The 27177-nt window shown below is 42.5% G+C and overlaps 1 protein-coding gene across 1 annotated transcript; it reads left to right on the top strand.

Annotated features, from left to right (window-relative positions):
- Positions 1 to 159: 159 nt before the first annotated feature.
- LOC135512579 (vitamin D3 hydroxylase-associated protein-like) lies at positions 160 to 27177 on the top strand. Its single transcript, XM_064934747.1, has 15 exons — positions 160 to 651; positions 967 to 1080; positions 11693 to 11833; positions 12202 to 12335; positions 12638 to 12844; positions 13508 to 13548; positions 13826 to 13950; positions 14706 to 14831; positions 18031 to 18128; positions 18395 to 18494; positions 18620 to 18663; positions 25360 to 25399; positions 25685 to 25793; positions 26006 to 26151; positions 26560 to 27177. The coding sequence occupies exons 1-15, from the start codon at positions 436 to 438 to the stop codon at positions 26680 to 26682; spliced, it is 1764 nt and encodes a 587-aa protein (XP_064790819.1). The 5' UTR covers positions 160 to 435; the 3' UTR covers positions 26683 to 27177.

The raw sequence follows: 27177 nt of genomic DNA, 5'->3' as shown, positions 1-27177 counted from the left end.
TTTGGAATGTGCGTTGTCCTAGCTGCATAGCTGCCGATTTGCAGTGGTCATAAACTGTACAGCACAAGCGGAGAATAGGTCTGAGAAAATTGTAATTCTGAATGCAGCTGAACGTTTCTTTAGGATTTCAACAGCCGAGGCATTGCAAGAAATCCTGTTGGCGAATGTTCTGACCTCACAGGTCCCTTAGCCCGTGTAGGGATGTATTTTGGAATATACTGTGATTTCAGCTGGTGGCTGTAATACACTGTTAACATTGGATGCCAACCACCCTTAATTAAAACCCCTACAAGTAGGGAGAAGCCCCTGACTGCAGTTCGGGGCCGGGCTCACTGTGGGCGGAGTCAAACGCATTTAACCCGAACCCTTCGAGACGCACCTGACTGCATCAGGTGTACTTGGAAGTAGGAGGTGGAAGATAGCTGTCAGAGCGTTATGGACAGAATGGACAACTTTGAACAAGTAATTTTTGGGGTAGAGCCGAATTGGCCAGTGATTCTGACAGTCACTGCATGCGGTACAGGTGCCTTGATGCTTTTCCTGAATTGGTTGGGACACAGACAGTCGTGGAAGAAAATTCAGAGAGCGAAAGCCCGAAAAGAAACGTCCTTGCAACGAGCAGAGCTTGCTGTCCTTCAGTTCAACGAATCTGTAAGTTTGACTTTAGTTTAGTAAACGCTAGCTAACAACCTCAACGAATGAACATTCAACCCTGCTGATAAGTCAGTCAGACACAGCTGTGACTAGTTTGCAGATAGCCACCCCATCACAACATCTTCATGTTCAAACCAGCTGCCACTTAGTCAGGCATGCATGCATGTATGTATTGAAAGGAGGAGTAAGTATTTTCAGAGGACCCTACCTGAGATGGCATGACATTTCATTTTGATTTTCAGAGAGAGTAGCTAGATAGATATCTGGTGGTGTACCTAATGTTCATTCTCTTACCTCTTTGACTCATGTCAGCACCCTGAAACGGACACCTCTCTCATCCTCTCACTGTCACTGGCGGAGCTGTCCAAACAACTGAAGGGCGGAACACTAACTCCAGAAGCTGTGTTCCACTCATACGTGGAAAAGGTAATGCACAACTCAATCAACACCCCCAGCAATCACATATACTGTAGGTTACTCCAGCTTTTTGTAATGTGGAATTTTGTGGACTGCATTATTTCTATGGGTGGTGTGTTTTTGTTTTCACTGCAAGCATTGGTGACATATTGTACTCCTGCAATGTTTTCTGCAAACCATTAACCACCTTTAACCTGTTTATGTTCCATGGGAAGTTAAGCCCTGAATTCTGGGAATTTTGCTTAAATTCGTCAAGTTATCTTATAACTGAACCTTTTTTTTTGTTGGATACACATAAGGCATGTCTAGGTCTTGTAGCATATTTTGGTTAAACTATTCCCAATTCAATGGAATTGCAACACTCTGCAGTACATTCATCCATCACGTGTGCGGTGCAGTCTTCCATCACATGTACAGCTGATTTTCAAGATCTTGCACACTAATGAGATGCTATAGTGTAGTAGTGTGGGCTCTATCTGAGCCAATAACTACATGCTTTCTGGTAAGTTTTGAATACAATACTGACTGGGGTGAATATATTTTGACATTATTTTTTTGTTAACTTGTAAATAATAGCCTACAGCAAAGTGTGTTTAAATAATTTCTAACTTGTTAACAATTTCTGCTAGTTAGTTTTTGCTACCATATTGGTTTTAGCTTGCTTGAGCCTGCTAACATGAGTGTTAATTCACCTGTTTCCATACATGTTTCATTGTAAAACATTTATCTTACAAAGGAGTTGTTTAATCTAACTGCTTAACTAAACTAAGCAAAAAAAAGAAACATCCTCTTACTGTCAACTGCGTGTATTTTCAGCAAATATTTGTATGAACATAAGATTCAACAACTGAGACATAAACTGAACAAGTTTATTGGTTCCACTTTTCTGGGCTCTGTTTATTTACTTAACAAATAAAGATCACTCAAAATCTGCACTTATAAATCATAACAATTTTAATCAAAATACAGCTGTCGACAAGTCAAACATCACTGTCTCTCCTGAGTTCTGCCCCGAACAATAGGACAGGATCTTATATACCCAAGTGATCTATGTTAAACCTACACGTGCAGCTAAAATAACAAGTTATTCTTATTAACACAATGTTTCTGAGAACCAGTCTCAAGTGGTATGCAAATCTGCCCTCGTTTCAGAGAAAAACAGACAATCTCTCTGTCTTGCTATCACCCTCAGTCCCTTTTCTCACCTTCTCTCACAGATGCGGGGCTGTGGGTTTTGGCAGAGAGCTAGACAGACAGAGGCCTCAATATTCAGCTGTACAGTGAGCATAAGTACAATGGCATGTAAGCAAATTAATAACATCATAATCACTGGTGGGAGTCTTTAGAATTTTAGTCCTTCAAGTTCCACAAATATGTGACTAACATAAATGGAATAATGTGTCCCTGAACAAAGGGGAGTCAAAATCAAAAGTAACAGTCCGTATCTGGTTTGGCCACTAGCTGCATTAAGTACTGCAGTGCATCTCCTCATGGACTGCACCAGATTTGCCAGTTCTTGCTGTGAGATGTTACCCCACTCTTCCACCAAGACACCTGCAAGTTCCCGGACATTTCTGGGGGGAATGGCCCTAGTCCTCACTGTCATACTGTTGGGGAGGTTTATGACCCCCATAAATACCTTTCCCCTTTTTCTTCTCTCTACTCCACCGATGTGACTTTGTTAACAGAGCGTCTGGGAACATCAAAAGGTGGGAAACGGAACCCTATTTTGGTAATCCAACCAGTTGAAAATGCGCTTTGGTACTTAATGAATATGTCATCAGTTGGCGTCTGAGACATTATTACTAATGACAGGATGACAAACTGTATCTTGGAAAGTCGACACATTCCAGCTATCAGATTCACATGGAGTTGTTGTGCAATTTAAATGTTTAAATATTAAACTATTTGAAAAGATTCATGTAATTTTAGTTTGAACGACAGGAGCCTAACGAAATTAGCATCGACTCTCAACGTGAAGGTGACAACCTAAATGCTGGAAGGATGAATTTCAACTATGCCAGCCAGAATATAGCATGAGCTTAAAAGTATGGCAACTTGGTATGAACTTTGAACTCTTATTCAGTCCAGAAGTGATACCTCCTAGCCATTGAGCCAGTGGGCTAGGAAAGGATGGACGACGTATTCAATCTGACACACAACGACACTACAACGTATCCAGTTTACCACCACAGACATTCTTCAAAGGACAAGAGATCCTTGCTGGGCAACCCCGCCTTCTATCTACGACCAATCTACCGAAGCGTAGCTCAGAGTAAATGTTTATTGCATTTTCCTTTTTCAAATGGGCAGTTATTTAGTATGCATAAGATACTCTATTTACAATAGCATAGCTGCTTACCTCCTGATAGACAAGCTTTTTGTTCCTCGATCTTCACGCTCTTTCATTCAAAACCCAATCCTCTTTCTTTGTGTAACCAGCCGTCATATCTGTTCCGTCCGCTAAGGACGTTTTCCTTTATGACCTCATTTGTAATCATTGTATGATCCATTCTGTGTAAATGTAATTCTGTTTGATTATTTAGGTATTTAGTAAATAAATAAACCAAGTTTTGTATTGCTGATTGAACTTGTTTGCCAGGGTTTGTGAAGATAACCAAGAATTTACAACTTTCCGATGAGACTAAATAAGGTGACAATTTAAATATTGACTGCTATTGAGGTAAAAGATGACCAGGTCTTTAAGCATTTATTCGGAAGATAAAAGCTTTGTGGTGCCCCGAATTTCTATTTACATTATTTTAATCAGGTAATATTAATTAGAGAAATTATTTTATAGAATAGCATGTCATATCACTTAATCCGGCATAGCCAAAGACACGAAATCACCCTCCAATCAAACAGGTCCCAGATGTGCTCAATGGGATTGCGATCTGGGCTCTTTGCTGGCCATGGCAGAACACGGACATTCCTGTCTTGCAGGAAATCATACACAGAACGAGCAGTATGGCTGGTGGCATTGTCATGCTGGAGGGTCATGTCAGGATGAGCCTGCAGGAAGGGTACCACATGAGGGAGGAGCATGTCTTCCCTGTAACGCACAGCGTTGAGATTGCCTGCAATGACGACAAGCTCAGTCCGATGATGCTGTGACACACCGCTCCAGACCATGACGGACCCTCCACCTCCAAATTTATTTACCGATGGACTATGTACAGCTGCAGCGATCGGTTAGTTGCTCAGATAGCAGATGTTTGAAGTTGGTGAGTGAGATAAGTCTCCAACTTCAGCTTTTTTTTTTTTTTTTTTTTTTTGGCAATTCGTTCCAGTCACATGCAGCAGAGAACTGGAACGAAAGGCGGCCAAATGAGGTGTTGGCTTTAGGGATGATCAGTGAGATACACCTGCTGGAGCGTGTGCTACGGGTGGGTGTTGCCATCGTGACCAGTGATCTGAGATAAGGCGGAGCTTTACCTAGCATGGACTTGAAGATGACCTAGAGCCAGTGGGTCTGGCGACGAACATGTAGCGATGGCCAGCCGACTAGAGCATACAGGTCGCAGTGGTGGGTGGTATATTAACAAAACGGATGGCACTGTGATAAACTGCATTCAGTTTGCTGAGTAGAGTATTGGAAGCTACTTCGTAGATGACATCGCCGAAGTCGAGGATCGGTAGGATGGTAAGTTTGGCGGCGTGAGTGAAGGAGGCTTTGTTGCGGAATAGAAAGCCGACTCTAGATTTGACTTTAGATTGGAGATGTTTGATATGAGTCTGGAAGGAGAGTTTACAGTCTAGCCAGACACCTAGGTACTTATAGATGTCCACATATTCTAGGTCGGAACCATCCAGGGTGGTGATGCTAGTCGGGCGTGCGGGTGCAGGCAGCAAACGGTTGAAAAGCATGCATTTGGTTTTACTAGCATTTAAGAGCAGTTGGAGGCCACGGAAGGAGTGTTGTATGGCATTGAAGCTCGTTTGGAGGTTAGATAGCACAGTGTCCAAGGACGGGCCGGAAGGATACAGAATCGTCTGCGTCGAGGTGGATCAGGGAATCGCCCGAAGCAAGAGCAACATCATTGATATATACAGAGAAAAGTCGGCCTGAGAATTGAACCCTGAGGCACCCCCATAGACTGCCAGAGGACCGGACAGCATGCCCTCCGATTTGACACAGTGAACTCTGTCTGCAAAGTAGTTGGTGAACCAGGCACGGCAGTCATCAGAAAAACCGAGGCTACTGAGTCTGCCGATAAGAATATGGTGATTGACAGTCGAAAGCCTTGGCAAGGTCGATGAAGACGGCTGCACAGTACTGTCTTTTATCGATGGCGGTTATATCGTTTAGTACCTTGAGCGTGGCTGAGGTGCACCCGTGACCGGCTCGGAAACCAGATTGCACAGCGGAGAAGGTAAGGTGGGATTCGAGATGGTCAGTGACCTGTTTGTTGACTTGGCTTTCGAAGACCTTAGATGGGCAGGATGGATATAGGCCTGTAACAGTTTGGGTCCAGGGTGTCTCCCCTTTTGAGGAGGGGGTTGACTGCAGCAGCTTTCCAATCCTTGGGGATCTCAGACGATATGAGAGGTTGAACAGGCTGGTAATAGGTGTTGCGACAATGGTGGTGGATAGTTTCAGAAATAGAGGGTCCAGATTGTCAAGCCCAGCTGATTTGTACGGTTCCAGGTATTTTAGCTCTTTCAGAACCATCTGCTATCTGGATTTGGGTAAAGGGGAACCTGGAGAGGTTTGGGCGAGTAGCTGGGGGGGGGGGGCTGTTGGCCGAGGTTGGAGTAGCCAGGAGGAAGGCATGGCCAGCCGTTGAGAAATGCTTGTTGAAGTTTTTGATAATCATGGATTTATCGGTGGTGACCGTGTTACCTAGCCTCGAGGTACTCTTGTTCTCCATTGACTTTAGTGTTCCAGAACTTTTTGGAGTTAAAGCTACAAGATGCAAATTTCTGCCTGAAGAAGCTGGCCTTTGCTTTCCTGACTGCGTGTATTGGTTCCTAACTTCCCTGAACAGTAGCATATCGCGGGGACTATTCGATGCTATTGCAGTCCGCCACAGGATGTTTTTGTGCTGGTCGAGGGCAGTCAGGTCTGGAGTGAACCAAGGGCTATATCTGTTGTTAGTTCTGCATTTTTTGAACGGAGCATGCTTATCTAAAATGGTGAGGAAGTTACTTTTAAAGAATGACCAGGCATCCTCAACTGATGGGATGAGGTCAATATCCTTCCAGGATACCCGGGCCAGGTCGATTAGAAAGGCCTGCTCACAGAAGTGTTTTAGGGAGCATTTGACAGTGATGAGGGGTGGTCGTTTGACTGCAGATCCGTAGCGGATACAGGCAATGAGGCAGTGATCGCTGAGATCCTGGTTGAAGACAGCGGAGGTATATTTGGAGGGCCAGTTGGTCAGTATGATGTCTATGAGGGTGCCCTTGTTTACAGATTTAGGGTTGTACCTGGTGGGTTCCTTGATGATTTGTGTGAGATTGAGGGCATCTAGCTTAGATTGTAGGACTGCCGGGGTGTTAAGCATATCCCAGTTTAGGTCACCTAACAGAACAAACTGAAGCTAGATGGGGGGCGATCAATTCACAAATGGTGTCCAGGGCACAGCTGGGAGCTGAGGGGGGTCGGTAGCAGGCGGCAACAGTGAGACTTATTTCTGGAGAGTAATTTTCAAAATTAGTAGTTCGAACTGTTTGGGTATGGACCTGGAAAGTATGACATTACTTTGCAGGCTATCTCTGCAGTAGACTGCAATTCCTCCCCCTTTGGCAGTTCTATTTTGACGGAAACTGTTATAGTTGGGTATGGAAATCTCAGAATTTTTGGTGGCCTTCCTGAGCCAGGATTCAGACACGGCAAGGACATCAGGGTTAGCAGTGTGTGCTAAAGCAGTGAGTAAAACAAACTTAGGGAGGAGGCTTCTGATGTTGACATGCATGAAACCAAGGCTTTTCGATCACAGAAGTCAACAAATGAGGGTGCCTGGGGACATGCAGTGCCTGGGTTTACCTGTTGCCGGTGATGTCTAGTGAGGACCTGCCAAACAAGCCCTCAGTCCAGCCTCTCAGCCTATTGCGGACAGTCTGAGCACTGATGGAGGGATTGTGTGTTCCAGGTGTAACTCGGGCAGTTGTTGTTGCCATCCTGTGCCTGTCCCGCAGGTGTGATGTTTGGATGTACTGATCCTGTGCAGGTGTTACACGTGGTCTGCCACTGCGAGGGCAATCAGATGTCCGTCCTGTCTCCCTGCAGCGCTTTCTTAGGCGTCTCACAGTAAGGACGTTTGAATGTATTGCCCTGGCCACGTCCGCAGTCCTCATGCCTCCTTGCAGCATGCCTAAGGGACTTTCACACGTGAGCAAGGACCCTGTGCATCTTTCTTTTGGTGTTTTCCAGAGTCAGTAGAAAGGCCTCTTTAGTGTCCTAAGTTTTCATAACTGACCTTAATTGCTTACCGTCTGTAAGCTGTTAGTGTCTTAGCGACCGTTCCACAGGTGCATGTTATTACTTGTTTATGATTCATTGAACAAGCATGGGAAACAGTGTGTAAACCCTTTTCAATGAAGATCTGTGAAGTTAATTCGCAAGTATCTTTGAAACACAGGTCCCTTTTTCAGGACAGTTTATTTTTTTGCTGAGTATATTTATCTCTAACTGAAATTGTTTTTGTATTTATTTGTATTTTCCTCATCTTTACAGGAAAAAGCCACGGGCTCTATCTGATGTGTGGAGACCTTTCATTGCAGCTAATGTAGAAGGAAAAGCTGTGTACATTTGCAAATATTGTGCCAAATTATATGTGAAGAATGCAAAGATGCAGAATCTTCTGGCCAAGTGCATACAGTTATCTCAGCGCTCACAACAAGCAACCTCTGACAAAAGTCCCTCTACTTCTTTTCGGGGTGTAAATTATGAATCGGACACCTTATCGATAGCAACAGCTCATGGTCCTCCTGGAATTTATTTTTTAAATTTTTTTTTACTCAATGGAGGAACGTAGTCAGAGAAATGCTGATGAATGTCTGTCTTAAGCTGTGTATGCAACTGGTTCACCGCTGATGCTCACAGGCAATGTGTATTGGAAGATATTTCTGAATGTTCTTCGCCCAGCATGCACCCCTCCAACCAGACATGCTTTATCTACTAATTTGCTGAGTTCAAGTGAAGGTCAAGCAAATCATAGACTGTATTACAATCATCTCTGAATGGTGGTTGAATGTTATTTAAAACAATTTAAACCTTTAACTAGGCAAGTCAGTTAAGAACAAATTCTTATTTTCAATGACTGCCTAGGAACAGTGGGTCAGCTGCCTTGTTCAGGGGGAGAAAGACAGATTTCTACCTTGTCAGCTCGGTTATTCAAACTTGCAACCTTTCAGTTACTAGTCCCAATGCTCTAACCACTAGGCTACGCTGCCGCCCCAGTGGAAAGGAATAATTAATTACATCTCCACTCCTCAACCAGTATTCTACAAGAGCACAGACAAGGGACAACAGACACACCGGTCTCTACATTGCAGATGAGCTATTATCAATGACCTTGGACCACAGAAGTTATTTTCACTGGTGACCGCCAATGCTGTGAACATGAAGGCTGCTTGGTCTAATGTGGAGGAGACATACCCTCACAGCACACCCATTGGCTGTGCGCTCATGCATTGAACCTGCTCCTCAAGGACATCATGGCACTGAAAACAATGGATACACTCTACAAGAGAGCCAAGGAAATTGTTAGGTATGGGCTTGGTCGGTAGGGATGTCCTTGATTCCAAATTTTAAGACTGCTTTACAATTGGGTTGACACACCTTTTGCCTCGGGACACTGGGAGAGACGAGCACAACACAGAGGAAAGTGCTGCAGGTTTACTCGATTCAGACTACATCTGGACCCAGAGTGGTCTAGGGCCAGTAGGATCAGTCTGCAGCCAGTACAGAAGGGCTCTGAAATTTGCAGCCCAGTAGTATGTCTGCTGGCAAGAGCATTCTGTCTAGTGCAGAGATCAACAAGGCCTATGGTGTCATCACTACCGTGTCTCAACACATTGGCTTGGAAGAGGGCAAGGTTCTTGGAAGTACACTTCCTAGCAAGTGCTTTGGGATGGAGATGCAATATGGCAGTCGTGTCAACACACACTTGAAGTCAGAAGTTTACATAGTAAACAAATACATTTAAACTTTGCTTTTCACAATTCCTGACATCTAAGCCTTGTAAAAATTCGCTATTTTAGGTCAGTTAGGATCACCACTTTATTTTAAGAATGTGAAATGTCAGAATAATGGTAGTGATTTAGTTCAGCTTTTATTTCTTTCATCACATTCCCAGTGGGTCAGAAGTTTATATACACTCAATTAGTATTTGGTAGCATTGCCTTTAAATTGGTTAACTTGGGTCAAACGTTTCGGGTAGACTTCCACAAGCTTCCCACAATAAGTTGGGTGAATATTGGCCCATTCCTCCTGCCAGAGCTGGTGTAACTGAGTCAGGTTTGTAGGCCTCCTTGCTCCCAAACACTTTCAGTTCTGCTACCAAATTTTCTTTAGGATTGATGTCAGGGCTTTGTGATGGCCACTCCATTACCTTGACTTTGTTGTCCTTAAGCCATTTTGCCACAACTTTGGAAGTATGCTTGGTCATTGTCCATTTAGGAAGACCCATTTGCGACCAAGCGTTAACTTCCTGAGATGTTGCTTCAATATATCCACATAATTTTCCTCATGTCATCCATTTTGTGAAGTCCTGCAGCAAAGCACCACCACAGCATGATGCTGCCACCCCTGTGCTTCACGGTTGGGATGGTGTTCTTCTGCTTGGAAGCCTCCCCCTTTTTCCTCAACATAACGATGGTTATTATGGCCAAACAGTTCTATTTTTGTTTCATCTCTCAAAAGTACGATCTTTGTCCCCATGTGCAGTTGCAAACCGTAGTCTAGCTTTGTTATGGCTGTTTTGGAGCAGTGGCTTCTTCCTTGCTGAGCTGCCTCTCAGGTTATGTCGATATAGGACTGGTTTTACTGTGGATATAGATACTTTTGCACCCGTTTCCTCCAGCATCTTCACATGGTCCTTTGCTGCTGTTCTGGGATTGATTTGCACTTTTTCCACCAAAGTACCTTCATCTCTAGGAGACAGAACACATCTCCTTCCTGAGTGGTATGACGGCTGCGTGGTCCCATGGTGTTTATTCTTACGTACTATTGTTTGTACAGATGAATGAGGTACCTTCAGGCATTTGGAAATTGCTCCCAAGGATGAACCAGACTTGTGGAGGTCTACAATTCTTTGAGGTTTTGGCTGACTTCTTTAGATTTTCTCATGAAAGAAGCATTGAGTTTGAAGGTAGGCCTTGAAATGCATCCACAGGTACACCTCCAATTGACTCAAATGTCAGCCTATCAGAAGCTTCTAAAGCCATTACTAAATTTTATGGAATTTTCCAAGCTGTTTAAAGGCACAGTCAACTCAGTCTATGGAGACTTCTGACCCACTGGAATTGTGATAGTGAAATAATCTGTCTGTAAACAATTGTTGGAAGAATGACGTGTCATGCACAAAGTAGATGCCCTAACCGACTTGCCAAAACAAAAGTTTATTAACAAGAAATTAGTGTGTGGTTGAAAAATGAGCTTTAATGACTCCAACCTATGTCATCTTCCGACTTCAACTGTATCTCATCAGCCACCTGGTGAGGCTCTTTCCCCCATGATCCTCCAAATCCCACCAACATCAGCCGCCTCAGAGGGCAACTGGTCCTAGTTTGGGAACATACACACCAAAGCATGCAACAGGCTGACCAATACAGGTGTTGGAAAATTGGTGGCCATCCGGGCAAATTTGAGGCTTTTTGAGCCTGACAACGAGTCATCCTCCACAAGGTTGGAAAGTGACGGTGAAGATGAGGCCTCGGTCTGATGTTCAAGAGCTTGACATTGAGGTGGTCAAGGGAGAAGACATGGAACCCTGAGAGGAAGACAACCAAAGCTTTAGTTTCTAGACTATATAATTTTACAGTATGTTCAAAACGTTTTTTGGGAGATGCGATGGATCATTCAATATTTCCTTTCTTTTGTTCAGTGAAATCATCCCATGTGAAGAGTCAACTCATTTAAAGTTCTATTTGTAACTACATTTTTAAATTTCTATTGGAAGGATTTAATACATTGCAATTGTCTAATGATAAGGTTTATGTTTCTGTCTCTATATGATATGGTAAATATATCCAATGAAAAAACATTTAAATGGTATTAATATTTCTCATATTCCTGTTAATTCCTAAGGAAAGTTTCCACCTCTGAATATTCCCCAAAATGTGCAACCATTGTCACAGCTAACACAGCCCTGAAAAGGGCTATGCATTTATGATGACATGCCTGGATTATATTTGCACTGTTTACAAAACAATGCAGCATGATCAGTCATTGAATGGCTATCACACAGTAGGCATCATGTATTTTGGGGCATGCTGGTGTGGTGATCAGTCTGTCCTGGTCCCAGAACTGTTTAGGATCGGTTTTCTGCTCTTGTTGTAGCAATGACCATAGGAGTTGGCAAGACAACACAAACTGATCTGGGAACGGGCTACTAGACCTTTCAATCTACAAGTGCTCCCATTGATCCCCCCCCCCCATGTCATGTTCCCACAGGCATTGGAGGTGAATAGAAGACTGAACTGTTGCACTGAGGTCCTGCTGGAGAGTTGGGATCAGCTGAAGGATATTGGCTCTCACAAGGATGGTCTCCTTTATGGGGTCCCTGTCAGCATCAAGGAAAATATTGGATATAAGGTGTTGATTAGGTGTCACTTCAGTGTCTTTCATTAATTGTTATTTTTCCCTGTAAATATAGCTGGGGTTTCCTAGTCAGATTAAGCCTAGTCTTGGACCAATGCACTTTCAATAGAGATTCTCCATTGAGCGTGCTTGTTAGCCCAGGACATTGGCTTAATTTGTGTACAGAAAAGCACCCCCATAGTAGGCCTGTGTCTTTTGTTTGTGAACTTAAAGTTGAGCATCTCGTGACACAGGCCCTACCAGTAACATGGTTCTGGGTTCAGAGATGTTCATGTCTACTGAAATAGTTTTTTTTTTTTTAATTGTGAATTATTTACACTTTTTTTTTTTTTTTTTTTTTATCTTCCGGTTTTTGTATTTAGGGTCATGACTCTACGTGTGGCGTAATCTGTAAGTTGGACCTTCCTGCCACAGGGGACAGTGTGCTGGTTGAAGTGCTGAAGAGACAAGGTGCCATTCCCTTCGTCAAGACCAACGTACCCCAAAGCCTGCTAAGGTGAATAGTTGTTTTAGACTTGCAAATGCAACAAATGAGATTCAGAATTTAATTTGTCTACCATAGCAATACATTGACATAGATGGGGTAACAATGGCTTTAATGTGCCACACACCACATTAGGTGATGTAATTTAGTGCAAGAGCTATGACTTGAGCAATGTCATTGAGGAGTTTGTGAAGACAATCAAAGTCCAATGACCAGACTAGTCCGCACCCAGAGCAAAGCTGATTGGTCACCCCGTGACTAATGTTCTTAGCAATCAGTGTTTTCACCCACATCTGTCTTGTCCCCATGTCCAGCTACGACTGCGGTAATCCCATCTACGGTCTGACTCTGAATCCCCATAACCCTCAAAAGACCCCCGGGGGTTCATCGGGCGGGGAGGGAGCGCTGATCGGAGGAGGGGGCTCGGTCCTGGGCATGGGCTCTGACATTGGGGGCAGCATACGCATCCCTTCATCCTTCTGTGGGATCTGTGGCTTTAAACCCACGGCCAACAGGCTAAGGTGGGTGGATGAGTGGGGGGGGGGGGGCTGCTTGCATCTGTGTGTACGTTAGTGGGTCTGTCAGTGTGTCTTGTGACAACCTGTGAGGACTTCAGTAATATTTTACAATGTTCCTAACCTTGAGCACAGTTCAAGAATGATTGCATCACAAGATGTTTATTTCCTCTGTAAAAGCATAATTGAGTGTGTGAGTGTAGCTGGTGCATCGAAGTCAGGTGCAGGGGAACAGAGATGAGTGGACAAAGCACTTTACTAAGGCAATTATTTGCACAGAACGTAACTGCGCCACAAAAAAAATGCCCAACGAACAAGTGAGGCAGCACAAAGTACAGGCTTCCACAAAGCACAGGTAAATAAAATAAACCCGGCGCAAACCAGCTGGAAGCGTGCACCAACCTCAACAATAAACAATTACACACACAGACATGGGGGGGGGGGGAACAGAGGGTTAAATAACGACATGTAATGAGGGAATGATGACCAGGGGTGTGGGAAAACGAGACAAAATGAAAGGTTGATCGGCGATGGCTAGAAGACCGGTGACGTCGACTGCTAAACGCCGTCCGAACAAGGAGAGGGACCGACTTCGGCGGAAGTCGTGACAGTGTGTGTGAGTTATTGACCTGATGGGCTTGGTTAGATATTGACGTTTTATTTTTTCAGTTCGCGAGGTGCTTCCTCCTGTTGCCGGGGCCAAAAGTCAGGTAAGGCTCAAACGTATAACTTTCCACCCTGCACATGTATAGCTAAATAAATGGATGAATGTTTTCTTGACCCCCTCCATCATAACGCCTACATACATAGAGAAAATAGGGAGCAGAACTCTTCTGTGGAAAAAAAATGTAGAAATGGTATCAAAAGGATGCTCATTACATACAGTAACTTTGGGATAGTAACGACATAGTAACAGATGTTGTTACCTTTTTAACAACTGACTCGCCACTGTCAAGATGACACCAATTGTTTGTGTTCTTGTTCCAGTGCTGTCGTCCTTTGGGCCCATGGCAAGGGACGTGGATGGCCTGGCTCTCTGTATGCAAGCTCTGCTCTGTGACCACATGTTCAGACTGGACCCTACTGTTCCCCCAATCCCATTCAACCAACAGGTGGGATCTCTCTCTGTCATAGGGAGTAGGGTGATGTTGCCCCTAGAGGCTGATCTTGAGTCATTTCATGTAAAAAAAAATTGTGGGAGTTGAAGCTGATCCTAGATCTGTACATAAAGGAAAATTCATCCTGGAGCCTTTCGTAGGATACATATCAATGTTCAATGGATATCCCTGAAGACAAACAAATGATATTTAGTGATGGGCACCCTTTATTAAAATCTAATTATCAGTTGCAATTGTTTTATTATAACATATCAATGCATATTGACTTTACACAAGACATTGCAGCTGTCTAAGTTCACTTTTTGTTTTTACTTCCACGGATCTGTGAAGTCGAGACAGCTGCTTGTTGATGTTCTGGTCTGAATGTTCTAGGAGCTTCACCTACTCAACCAGTTTGAATACAATGAGAAGCCCATGAACTGTTGCTGGATCATCAGCAGGCAATTTAAGTAGGATTAGGATAAGTTGACAGCCCGTGAGAAGGTCTGCTGAGAGGGTTTTGTGCATGCAGGAACTGTCACGTATGCTTTTTTAAACATAGTGTAGGTTGACAAGAAGACTAAACTGACATTACAATATGCCTTGCTCTTATCGATATCAAACAATGGTGTCCATATCAAATTATGGATATTGGATGCCAATATCCATTATAAGGTACATTATACAGAAAGGACCTATACACAACCCCCCCCCCCCGGCAATCTACATTCTCCTATGTATCAATACTGTGTTCTTCCTCTGTTCTCCAGGTATACCAGCGTTCCAAGCCCCTGAGGATCGGGTACTATGAGAATGACGGCTATTCCATGCCCTCTCCAAGCATGGGCCGAGCCCTGAGGGAGACCAAGGCGTTGTTGGAGAGTGCAGGGCACACGGTGAGTAACCCCCAGCTCCAGGCTGATCTACTTTGCCTTCAAAAAGTATTCACACCCCTTGACTTTTTCCACAGTTTGTGTTAGACTGAATTTAAAATGGATTAAATTAAGATTTTGTCACTGGCCTACACACACTACCCTATAATGTCAAAGTGGAATTATGTTTTCAGAAATGTTAACAAATTGTATTAAAAATGAAAAGCTGAAATGTCTTGAGTCAATAAGTATTCAACAACCTAGTTGTTATGGAAAGCCTGCGATTTAGGAGTAAACATGTGACTTGTTAAGCACAAGTTATATCGACTCGCTCTGTGTGCTCTAAGTGTTTTCCATTATTTGTGAATGACTACCTCATCTCTGTACCCCACACATATAATTATCCATAAGGTCCCTCAATCAAGCAGTGAATTTCAAACAAAGATTCTATGGGATAATAATGACAGAACTACGTGAGTTTGTATTTTGAATTTTGTGGTCGCACATTGAGATTCGTGGTTGCAAGTACGATTTGCAAGTGTGTAATTTATTTTGCATGTTTGTATAATGATGTGTGCAAGATTTAAGTGGTCAATAACTTGTAACTTGATATTTGAATACATTTAATAAGATTTGAATTATTACAAGTCCATTTCCAACTATGAATATACTGCTGTGAATCAAAAATTATCTTGCAGAAGAGGAGAGGGCCTAGAACCGAGCCCTGAGGGGACACCAGTAGTGAGAGTATGTGGTGCAGACACGGATCCTCTCCACATCATCTGGTAGGAGTGGCCAGCCAGGTGGGATGCAATCCAAGAGTGTGCTGAGCCTGAGACGCCCAGCCCTGAGAGGGTGGAGAGGACGATCTTGTGGTTCACTGCGTCGAAAGCAGCGGATAGATCTAGGAGGATGAGAACAGAGGAGATAGAGTCTGCTTTGGCAGAGCGGCGAGCCTCTTGTGTCACAAAGAAGAGCAATCTCATTTGAGTAACCTGTCTTGAAGCCTGAGTGGTTAGGGTCAAGAAGATTGTTCTGAGAGAGATAATGAGAAAGTTGATAAGAGACAGCATCCTCAGGTGTTTTGGAAAGAAAAGAAAGGGATACAGATCTATAGTTTTGGACGTCCGATGAGTCAAGTGTTGGTTTCTTGAGGGGAGCAACTTGGGACATTTTTAAATCTGAGGGAATGCGATGAATTGATGAGGGAAGTGAGGAATGGAAGGAAAGGATGATTGGTCTTCTGGTACTTTAGTTTTCCTCCATATTCTTTCAGCTGCCCACAGCCCTGTTCTGTAAGCTCGCAATGATTCACTCCGCCATGGAGCAGGAGATGAGGGCAGAGCCGGGTGCGATGAAAGGAGACAGTGCTAGTCATAGGATGCGGAAAGGGAAGAGTATTGTCGAAGAGGCAGAATCAAGAGACCGGAGGGAGCAGAGGATTTAGCCGAAGGGAGAGATGATAGAAGAGGAGAGAAGATTGCAACGGCACATGACCATCTGGGTAGGGGCCTAGTGTTGTGTTCGAGACCTGCTCCCTTCCTGTTTCATTACATTGGTGTCAGAAGTGGGATCGGACCTTGCACCCACGACAGTGCGTGTGCTTGGCCGGTGAGTCGCAAGCTGGCGCGGTGACGGTCTCTTTGAAAGGAGGGAGTAGTGTAACGACCCTGGGTTTATAAGCGCGGATATCGACTCTGCCGCTTGAGCATGCATTTGCGGCACAGTTGATAGCACGCTGGACTTTGGGGGTAGGAGGTCCCTGCTCCCTGCTTGTTTCATTACATTATTATTGAAATTCCATACATTTTGAAGGATACAAATTCAAAAACAGTCTATACATCCTTAAAACATGGAACACTAAACATCACAAACAGGCAAACATAAACACATACAGGGTTTTTACGTTCAAAGAAATTTGAAAAGCTTAAGAGGGTCCCTTGATTTCAATAACTTATTCTTACAGAGCATACTATTCAATGTGCCAAAGTAATTATTTAAGGCTACCTTAAAAAATATAGAATAAGAAGTTGTTTTCCTTTAAAAAATACAGGTCAAATCAAATTTTTACTTGTGAATCCTTCTACAAATCTCTTGGTAACGTGACAACAGTGACAGAACTCAGAGCGTGTGCAGATAAACTATGCAAGTATCTTTTATTCACAGCAGAATATTCGTAGTCTTAAATGGACTTGTAGTAATTCTAAAATTAAATTATGCTTGCAAGTCTTATTGAATGTGTTCAAAATTAAAGATGCAAAAAATCTTTCATTCATCATGTTAAGGTTTGCGAAATTTAAAATACATATTTGGGAGTTGTACATGCAACCACTAATCTTAATGTGCGACGACGAAACTCAAAATACAAACTCGCGTAGTTCTGTCATCTTTATAATCCCATACAATTCAACCACAGACCAGGAAGCTTTTCCAATGCCTCACAAAGAAGGGTACCTGTTGGTTAAAAAAGCAGACATTGAATATCCCTTTTGAGCATGGTGAAGTTATTAATTCCACATTGGACGGTGTATCAATACACCCAGGTCACTACAAAGATGCAGACTACCTTCCTAACTCAGTTGCCAGAGAGTAAGGAAATCGCTCAAGGAGTTCACCATGAGGCCAATGGTGACTTTAAAACAGTTACCAGAGTTAACAGAGTTTAATGGCTGTGATAGGAGGAAAACTAAGGATGGATCAACATTGTAGTTACTCCACAATACATGTACTAACCTAAGTGACAGTGAAAAGGAAGTCTGTACAGAATAAAAAATATTCCAAAACATGTGTCCTGTTTGCAATAAGGCTCTAAAAGTAAAACTACCCCCCCCAAAAATGTGGCAAAGAAATGAACTTTATGTCCTGAATACAAGGCATTATGTTTGGGAGGAAATCTGATGATTCTGACATGTATTGACTCAGTGGTGTCAATACTTATGTACATTTGCTAACATTTCTAAGAACATGTTTTCACTATTTGAAATAAGTTCAATCCATTTTGAAGTCAGGCTGTAACACAACATAATGTGGAATAAGTTGAGGGGTATGAATACTTTCTGAAGGCACTATATGACCAGAGCTTGGTTGAACACTTTTCAGAGACAGATTTACTTGGACTGCCAAATAACAGAAACAAAATAACGTGGATGTTAATTCCTTTACAGGTCGGTCCATGACTGTATTGATATTAAATTGTATTACTCTCTCATCTCACTCTCTGTAGTTGGTTCCCTTCAGTCTCCCCAGGCTGAGCTATGCCATGCATGAGCTGGTTTTCAGGGGTATGTCAGGCGATGGATGCGCTACCATGCTCAGCAACCTGTGAGTCAGTCAAATCACCCTGGATTGTGTTCAGTTGGGCACACCATAGAAAAACATTTTGAAATGCGAAGCGACAATGAGTATTTCTTATTGGAGTCAATGTAGTCCCTCCCTGTTTCAGTCAGTTTTCTTCCGTTTAGTTCCTAATGAACACAACTCTGGTAATCCCAATGAGTTAAACCAGAACATCCCTGGGAGAGAAATGAACTATCCAGTATTCACACTAAAACGGTAAAAACTAACTTTGTTGTTTGGTGTTATTGTAGGAAAGGAGGGCCTGTCGACCCGTCTCTGCGGCTTCAGATTATTCCGTACGGTTTACCTCGCACTGTGAAGAAAATTCTATCCATTCTGATCAAGCCCATAGTGAGTGCTCTCCAAGTCTGCAGCATACAGAGAGGGAGGTTAAAACTATACTGTGATGTATATCAGACTGCTGTTATATTTGGCTGATACTTCTGTTTGTCAATTGTCTTATTTTTACCCTTCAGTTTCCTCGTTTGGCTGCTTCTATGGATAGCATGTGTGGAGCTAGGTAAGAAGAACCTATGTCTATTCTTCCTATTGGATTAATATAATTATAATACCGAACATCCGATTTGGACCATAATTCTTAATAACGAGTAAGACTTGACAAATCCCCCAATTGTCAAAAGCCACCCAGGGACCCCTCACACCCAATGCCAAATCCACCCCAGGGAATAATTTAAATAGGATGAAGAAGCAATAGTCCAAGCCGCAGCTCCATACTACTTGTCAGACATAGATAACAGATACTGTATACTGGTTGTTGGGTTGGTAGGCATGAGGTTTGGGGGGCGTCCGTGGGTGGCTTTTAATAATTTGGGACTCGTTTCAGGAAACTAGGCTTATGTCACAGGTCACTACTTCACAGGAGTAGCATTTGAACTTAAACATTTTTTTTAATCAAAATGAGTTTTTTGGGAGAAATGCCTTCTGGAACATTTGAACTTTCTTGTGCCTTAATAACAAACGTGTATTCCATCTGTAAATACGAATACAATTGTTAAATTACGAGCCTAGTAGGTTTAGCCACTGAAAGAGACAGTAACCTTCCTTCTAGACTTGATTGGCTGAGATAATGGATGGGCTGGACATGCCCGGAGATGAGTTTGGATTGGTCTGCTGTTAGACCAGATCATCTGAAGAAATTGACCATGTAATTATCAAACTTACATATATTGGTAGTATAAAGGAAACACACTCTTTGTTTAAGTAAAATTCTCCTTTAGTAATACAATTGCAGGCGGAAGTTGGTACAGAGTACAGTATATGATCGCTCTCCCCAGGTTCTGCGAGGTGTCTAAGATATCCTGCAGCTTATATGCTGTAGGTATAGGTTCATAAGGTGATATTTCACATCAGATAAGTCTAAGCATCTTCTGCCAGGTGGAGGTTTCCCTCAGGCCTGCGTTGGCCTTGTGTTCTCAGAAACCTAGTTGTATTTTCAGAACCTCAGTCACGGTGGGACCCAGACAGGAGGAGTATGAGTGTAGGCGGTTTCCGCCTTCTGATAGTGTCTGCAGGCCATATCACTCAAAACAGGTGTTAACACGCATACAGAGGTCTCCTGAGAGGAGACTTTAGTTTATCATCACATACCTTTTAAAGGGTTAATAATTTATGTGGCCTTGGTTTAACCCCTACACTGCCATGTTGATTGCTTTTGTCTATAGCGTGAGCTGTACAGTATGTGTTTGCAGTCCTTTCTACCATGCCGTTTTTGAAAGATATAACGTTAGCTAACGAGAACTACAAAAGTTTTGCTACTTTTCTCAACGTTGATGCCATGAATTTAGCAGGCGCTTTTGAAAGATCCGTGGGAAAAGCTACTTTCTGCACATGCCACGGTCAGTGTGAACTGGAGTGACTGGAGACAACGCTGGCCAAACACAATGTAGCTACAAACAAAACAGAGTTAAATGGTTCCAGTCTGCCGTGAAGCGTTCATCTATGTATACGGTCTTAGTCTTAGCAACATTTTTCAGATGTAAGTTTTTAATTGTCTCAATAGTTTTTTTTATTGCAATGAATTAATGAATTTTATTTTTGTGTCAAATTGGCAACCAGTCCCTGAAGGGATTAATTGATGCAAACAAACATTACAATAATTCAGAATTCTTCTTCCGGTGTTCTCTGCAGTGCGCTTTGCATAAAGGGTGAAAAAATAAAATGAAAAAATCAATACATAATAGTAAATACGGTTATCCAAACAATAATTATATCCTTAGAGCAAGTTAAAGCCTACTGTTGACTAGCTAACATTAGCTTCTGGCTCGCTAGCTAATGTTACGTGCATGATCTGTGTAGTAATATTATTCAAATCAGAAATCCATTTGAATTGCTAGTTATGGCCTAATGTTCGCTAGCTAACATTGAACCTAGCTTGTAATCTTTAGCTACCTGAAGATTCATACTATAGCTATGACAAATCAAATTTATTTGTTCACATACACATGGTTAGCAGATGTTAATGCGAGTGTAGCGAAATGCTTGTGCTTCTAGTTCCGACAATGCAGTAATATCTAACAAATTCACAACTACCTCATACACACAAGTAAGGGATGAATATGTACATATAATATATGGATGAGCAGCATAGGCTAGATGCAGTAGATGGTAAAAAGCAGTGTATATACAGTTGAAGTCAGAAGTTTACATACACTTAGGTTGGAGTCATTAACTAGGAAACCAGTACATAAGTATCTATATCCACCGTTAAACAAGTCCTATATCAACAAAACCTGAAAGGCCACTCGGCAAGGAAGATGCCACTGCTCCAAAACCACCACAAAAAAATCCTGACTACGGTTTGCAACTGTGCATGGGGACAAAAATAGAACGGTTTGGCCATAATGACCATCGTTATGTTTGGAGGAAAAAGGGAGATGCTTGCAAGCCAAAGAACACCATCCCAATCATGAATCACAGGGGTGTCTGCATCATGTTGTGGGGGTGCTTTGCTGTATGAGGGACGGGTGCACTTCACAAAATAGATGGTATCATGAGGTAGGAAAATTGTGGATATATTTAAGCAACATCTCAAGACATGAGTCAGGAAGTTAAAACTCGGTCGCAAATGGGTCTTCCAAATGGACAACGACCCCAAGCATACTTCCAAAGTTGTGGCAAAATGGCTTAAGGACAAAGTCAAGGTATTGGAGTGGCCATCACAAAGCCCTGACCTCAATCCTATTTAAAACTTTTGGGCTGAACTGAAAAAACGTGAGCGAGCACGGAGGCCTACAAACCTGACTCGGTTTCACCAGCTTTATCAGGAGGAATGGGCCATAATTCACCCAACTTATTGTGGGAAGCTTGAGGAAGGCTACCCGGCACATTTCACCCAAGTTAAACAATTTGAAGGCAATGCTACTGAATACTAATCGAGTGTACGTGAACTTCTGACCCACTGGGAATGTGATGAAAGGGGTGAATGTTAGGAATTGTGAAAAACTAAGTTTAAATGTATTTGGCTAAGGTGTATGTAAACTTCTGACTTCAACTGTACGTATGAGATGAGTAATGTAAACTCATCCAAAAAAGAAAAGTCCCTTTTTCAGGACCCTGTCTTTCAAATATAATTTTAAAAATCCAATTCACTTCACAGATCTTCATTGTAAAGGGTTTAAACACTGTTTCCATTGCTTATTCAATGAACCATAAACAATTATTGAACATGCACCTGTGGAATGGTCGCAAAAACACTAACAGCTTAGAGACGGTAGGCAATTAAGGTCACAGTTATGAAAACTTAGGACACTAAAGAGGTCTTTCTACTCACTCTGAGAAACACCAAATGAAAGATTCCCAGGTTCCCTGCTCATCTGCGTGCATCTGCGTGCGACGATCAGCTGTCTGTCCCGTCTCCCTGTAGCGCAGTATTAGGTGTCTCAAAAGTACAGACATTGAAATTTATTGCTCTGGCCACATCTGCAATCCTTATGCTTCCTTGCAGCATGCCAAATGCACCTCTGAGACTATCACAGTGCAGGTGCATTTATACAGAGACTTGATTACACACAGGTGGATTGTATTTATCATCATTAGTCATTTAGGTCAACATTGGATCATTCAGAGATCCTCACTGAACTTCTGGAGAGAGTTTGCTGCACTGAAAGTAAAGGGGCTGAATAATTTTGCACGCCCAATTTTTCAGTTTTTGATTTGTTAAAAAAGTTTGAAATATCCAATAAATGTCGTTGCACTTCATGATTGTGTCCCACTTGTTGTTGATTCTTCACAAAAAAATACAGTTTTATATCTTTATGTTTGAAGCCTGAAATGTGGCAAAAGGTCGCAAAGTTCAAGGGGGCCGAATACTTTCGCAAGGCACTGTAGGTATTCCTCTTGTCCAGATGGGATTGTGCAGTGTGTTGCCGATTGTATTGTCAGTGGACCTATGAGGGCGGTAATCAAATTGTAGAGGGTGGAGGTGATATGCTCCTTGACTAATCTCTCTCAAAGCACTTCTTGATGACAGAAGTGAGTGCAGCAGGGCGATATTCATTTAGTTTAGTTACCTTAGCTTTCTTGGGAACAGGAACAATGGTGGCCATCTTGAAGCATGTGGGGACAACCGACTGGTATAGGGAGTGATTGAATATGTCCATAAACACACCAGCACATGCTCTGAGGACGTGGCTAGGGTTGCCGTCTGTCCTGGCAGCCTTGTGAAGATTAACACGTTTTAAATGTTTTACTCACGTTGGCCACAAGAGCCCACAGACTTTGGTAGTGGGCCGTGTCAGTGGCACTGTATTGTCCTCAAAGCGAGCAATGAAGTTGTTTAATTTGTCTGGGAGCAAGACATCGACGTCCGCGAAGGGGGTGTTTTTCTTTTTGTAGTCCTTGATTGACTGTAGACCCTGCCACATACGTCTCATGTTTGAGCCGTTGAATTGTGACTGTCTCTATACTGACGCTTAGCTTGTTTGCCTGCCTTGCGGAAGGAATAGCTGCACTGTTTGTATTCTGTCATGTTTCCATTCGCCTTGCCATGGTTAAAAGCTGTGGTTCGCTCTTTCAGTTTTGTGCAAATGCTGCCATCGATCCACGGTTTCTGGTTAGGAAATGTTTGTCACAGTGGGTATGACCTCTCCAATGCACTTGCTAATAAACTTGCTCACCGAGTTAGCTTAGCCTCAGACAACAACATTGATGTATACCTGGAACATATCCCAGTCCACGTGATTGAAGCGATCCTGAATCGTGGAATCCGATTTGGTCAGACCAGCGTTGGACGGACTGGAGTCATAGTCAGATTTGCTGAAGGCAGTGCGGGGGAGGGCTTTGTATGCGTTGCAGAAGTTAGAGTAGCAATGATCCAAAATGCTAGCAGCCTGTGTTCAGCATTTGATATGCTGATAGAATTTAGGAAGTCTCGCTCTCAGGTAAACTTTGTTAAAGTCCCCAGCTACAATAAATGTAGCCTCGGGCTGTATGGTTTCTGGTTTACATAGTCAAGTGAAGTTCTTTCAGGGCCGACAAGATGTCTGCTTGGTGGGGATATCCACGGCTGTGACTAATCAAAGAGAATTCTCTTGGTTGATAATGCGGTCGGCATTTGATTTGTAAAGAAATCTAGGTCAGATGTACAAAAGGACTTAAATTCCTGTATGTTGTTGTGATTACGCCATGAGTCGTTAATCATAAGGCATTTTCCCCCACCCTTTTTCTGACTGGAGAGATGTTTGTTTCTGTCGGCGCAATGCATGAAGAAACCGGGTGGCTATCGACTCTGACGACAACATCCCGAGTGAGCCATGTTTCCATGAAACAGAGAATGTTACTTTGTCTCGATGGCAACTTGTGCCCTAATTTTGTCCATCTGGTTATCTAGAGATTGGACATTGGCCAGTAATATGCTCAGGAGCGGTGGATAGTGTGCTCGCTTTCTGAGTCTGACCATTAGGCCACTCCGTCTGCCTCTCCTGTGGCGACCGTGTTTTGTCGGCCTCTGGGATAACATCCCATGTCTAGGGTGGAGGTCCGAAACAAAGGATCCGTTTCGGGAAAGACGTATTCCTGGTTGTAATGTTGGTAAGTTGTCATCGCTTTTATATCCAATAGTTCTTCCCGGCTCTATGTAATAACACTTAAGATTTCCTAGGCTAACAATGTAAGAAAAAATACATAAAATGTATAAATAACAAATAACTGTGTAGTTTCCTAAGGACTTGAAGCAAGGCGGCCATCTCTGCTGGCGCCAATGTTTGTATTAGTAGTAGTATGAGTTTGGGTTATCCCGGTACATTGTTTAGCTTGCTACCTAGCTAGCTACATGTCTGAACCAAAGACTACTTCGGACATATTATTACATGACCCATCAAATTAGCTAGATGTGGCTGGGGGCTGGTTATAGCAATTCCTTCACATGACCCATTTAATTTAGACAAGTGTGTCTGGTAAGCGTCATCAAATAATAAAATAGTTGTACAAAGTTTGTTTCTGGACACTTTCTGTTGTTGATATTGCTCCTATGCAAGGAACCACTTCAGTGTATCGTTTACACCTTCTGTATCCTGTGCATGTGACAAACTTAGATTTTATAGATTTGATATAGTGTTTGTTTACCACATGGCCTCACGTGAATCCTTAAAGAGATGGGTGGGGCTAAGGCTTAAGAGGGTGTGAACAATTCTGAATAGGTGTAGACAAAGAGCTCTCTGGTATTGTAGGTGTACCAAAACATTAAAGTTACATTTTCTCAAAAGTGGGGTGACAAGTTTATCAACTTTCAAAGTAGAATGACTTTCTCATTGTTCCTCAACTGTAGTGTATGATATACCATTTTCTAGCTCTGAGTCTCTACTTTTTTCCAATGTAAAAAAAAAAACACAATTTAAAATAAGATCGATGCGGTCAGTCACATTTTATTGAATTCCCCATTTCTTAGTCAATGGTAGTTATATGTTTGGTTCCAATTAGATGTTGGGTAGTATATTTATTGAAATATTATGTGAATCCTAAAACTTAAACTGGACAAGTTTTGGGTGCAATCAAATGGCAACAAAATGTCAACAAAGTTGCAGAAATGCTAATCTTATGTTTTTAACTCCAGAAATGATTTCATAACAATTTGAGATGGCGTGTGTCATGGCTTGCTGAAATGACATATATATATATATATATATACACACATATATATTCAATGCCTTGGTATGAAATGCAGAATATTAATGACTCCATCACTTCCTTTTTTCACCAGCTCTGTGCAAGACCTGTGGAGACAGCATGCGGATGTGGAGGTACTAGACATTTTGAAGTTGTGCCATCTCGGAGTTTCCTGATGGTCTGAGAGGAGGCACAAATCGTGTCCTGTAAATGTATTTAAATGTCTTAATTCATCTGGTCTCTTGTTGTAATACAGAAAAACAGAATGGCATGGATTATTGTATGCCAGTCACTGGCAATGTTATATTGTTCAACTAAGCTTGCAGCATGATAATCAATTTGACAAAAAACCTGAGGGAATGTTGTGTGGAAATCAGTGCGCTGAGGAAAATGTACAGCAGTTCCGTCTGTGTTCCAAGGACTACGTGCACGGGGTGATGGCAGAGTGGAGAAGGTGTGAGCTGGATGTGCTGCTCTGTCCCATGATGGGTCCCGCCTACAACCATAACTACCCTGGGAAACTCACCAGTACCCATCTCTCTGATCTCTTATCAAATGGAATATAGATTTAACTAGCTCTTTAAAAAAACTATGTTTTATGAAGCTTGTTTTTTGTTGTTGCAGTCATGACCATTTTAAAAAATGTAGAATCACCAGTTGGAATTATGAATTCACCTGCTTTATTGAACTATGGGTGGCTGTATTATTGACCCAGACCCCCCCCCCTTCTCTCTCTTCAGGTGCGGTGTCCTACACCATTATGTACAATCTCCTTAACTTCCCTGCTGGTGTGGTCCCTGTCTCCATGGTAACAGCAGAGGACGAGGAGGAACTCAGGCACTACAAGGGCAACTATGGGGACCTCTGGGACAAGCTCTACAGAAAGGTACAGTCAAAGTCACAAACACACTCTTCCTCTTAAAATATTTACAGGATATTTAGCTATTTACAAACTTACCGCCATCCGGACTTGAAGTGGCCATTTTGTCCATGCCAGATGTCACAACCTGTAGCCTAACCAGTGAATCTTAGCTTGTAGTTCCAATGTAACCAGTAGATGGAAGCAGAGGCCTGTTCTAGTTGCTGAGTTGGAACTCAGGCCACTGGGCCCGTATTCAAATCATCTCAGAGTAGTGGTGCTGATCTAGGATCAGCCCCCCCTGTCCATATAATTGTATATATTATTCTCTAAAAAGGAAGACTGATCCTATACCAGCACTCCTATAGAAACTGTTTGTGAATACAGTCCCTCGTCAACATGCGTTTGGTTGGGACTGACTGTGTGTGTTTACAGGCGGTGACTGGTGGAGAGGGGCTGCCGGTGGCTGTACAGTGTGTGGCCCTGCCCTGGCAGGACGAGCTCTGTCTGCGCTTCATGAGAGAGGTGGAGAGGCTGTTCAGAGAGAAGAAGAAATGAGAGAGTGAGAGAGATGGATGTACTAAGAGGTAGAAAGATAGAATGGTAAAAAGGACCTGTTCAATCAAGCAGTTAAATTAATCAATATAAGAAAGTCACTGTTGTTGAAGTAGTAAAAAGGAATAAATAACATTATGCTGCAAGGTAATTTGAATAGGGTCCCCTGGCTCAAATAATTGTAATTGTCCTCAGAAAGCAGGTTGGAGGAAGGACTGATCCAAGTGCACTGAGAAACACAAATGACTGTTCCTTGGCTGCTAACATGTCACTTAACCTCAAATAGGGATATAAAAACATGCATATTTTCTTACTACACACAAAAAAATTGGGAAATTCTGTTTACCTCAGTCGGAAAAAAAAAACACTTATGAAATGACTTGGAATTTCTAAATTATAGTCACCTTATGCACTTATTATTATTATTTAGGAAAATTCATATAAATATATAGTATGTCTGATTTTCATGTCTCAAATTAAAAAAACTTTGTTAATATA

Source organism: Oncorhynchus masou, chromosome 24 (genome assembly GCF_036934945.1).
Source record: "Oncorhynchus masou masou isolate Uvic2021 chromosome 24, UVic_Omas_1.1, whole genome shotgun sequence".
Lineage (NCBI taxonomy): Eukaryota > Metazoa > Chordata > Actinopteri > Salmoniformes > Salmonidae > Oncorhynchus > Oncorhynchus masou.
This window is presented reverse-complemented; position numbering and strand designations above follow the sequence as displayed.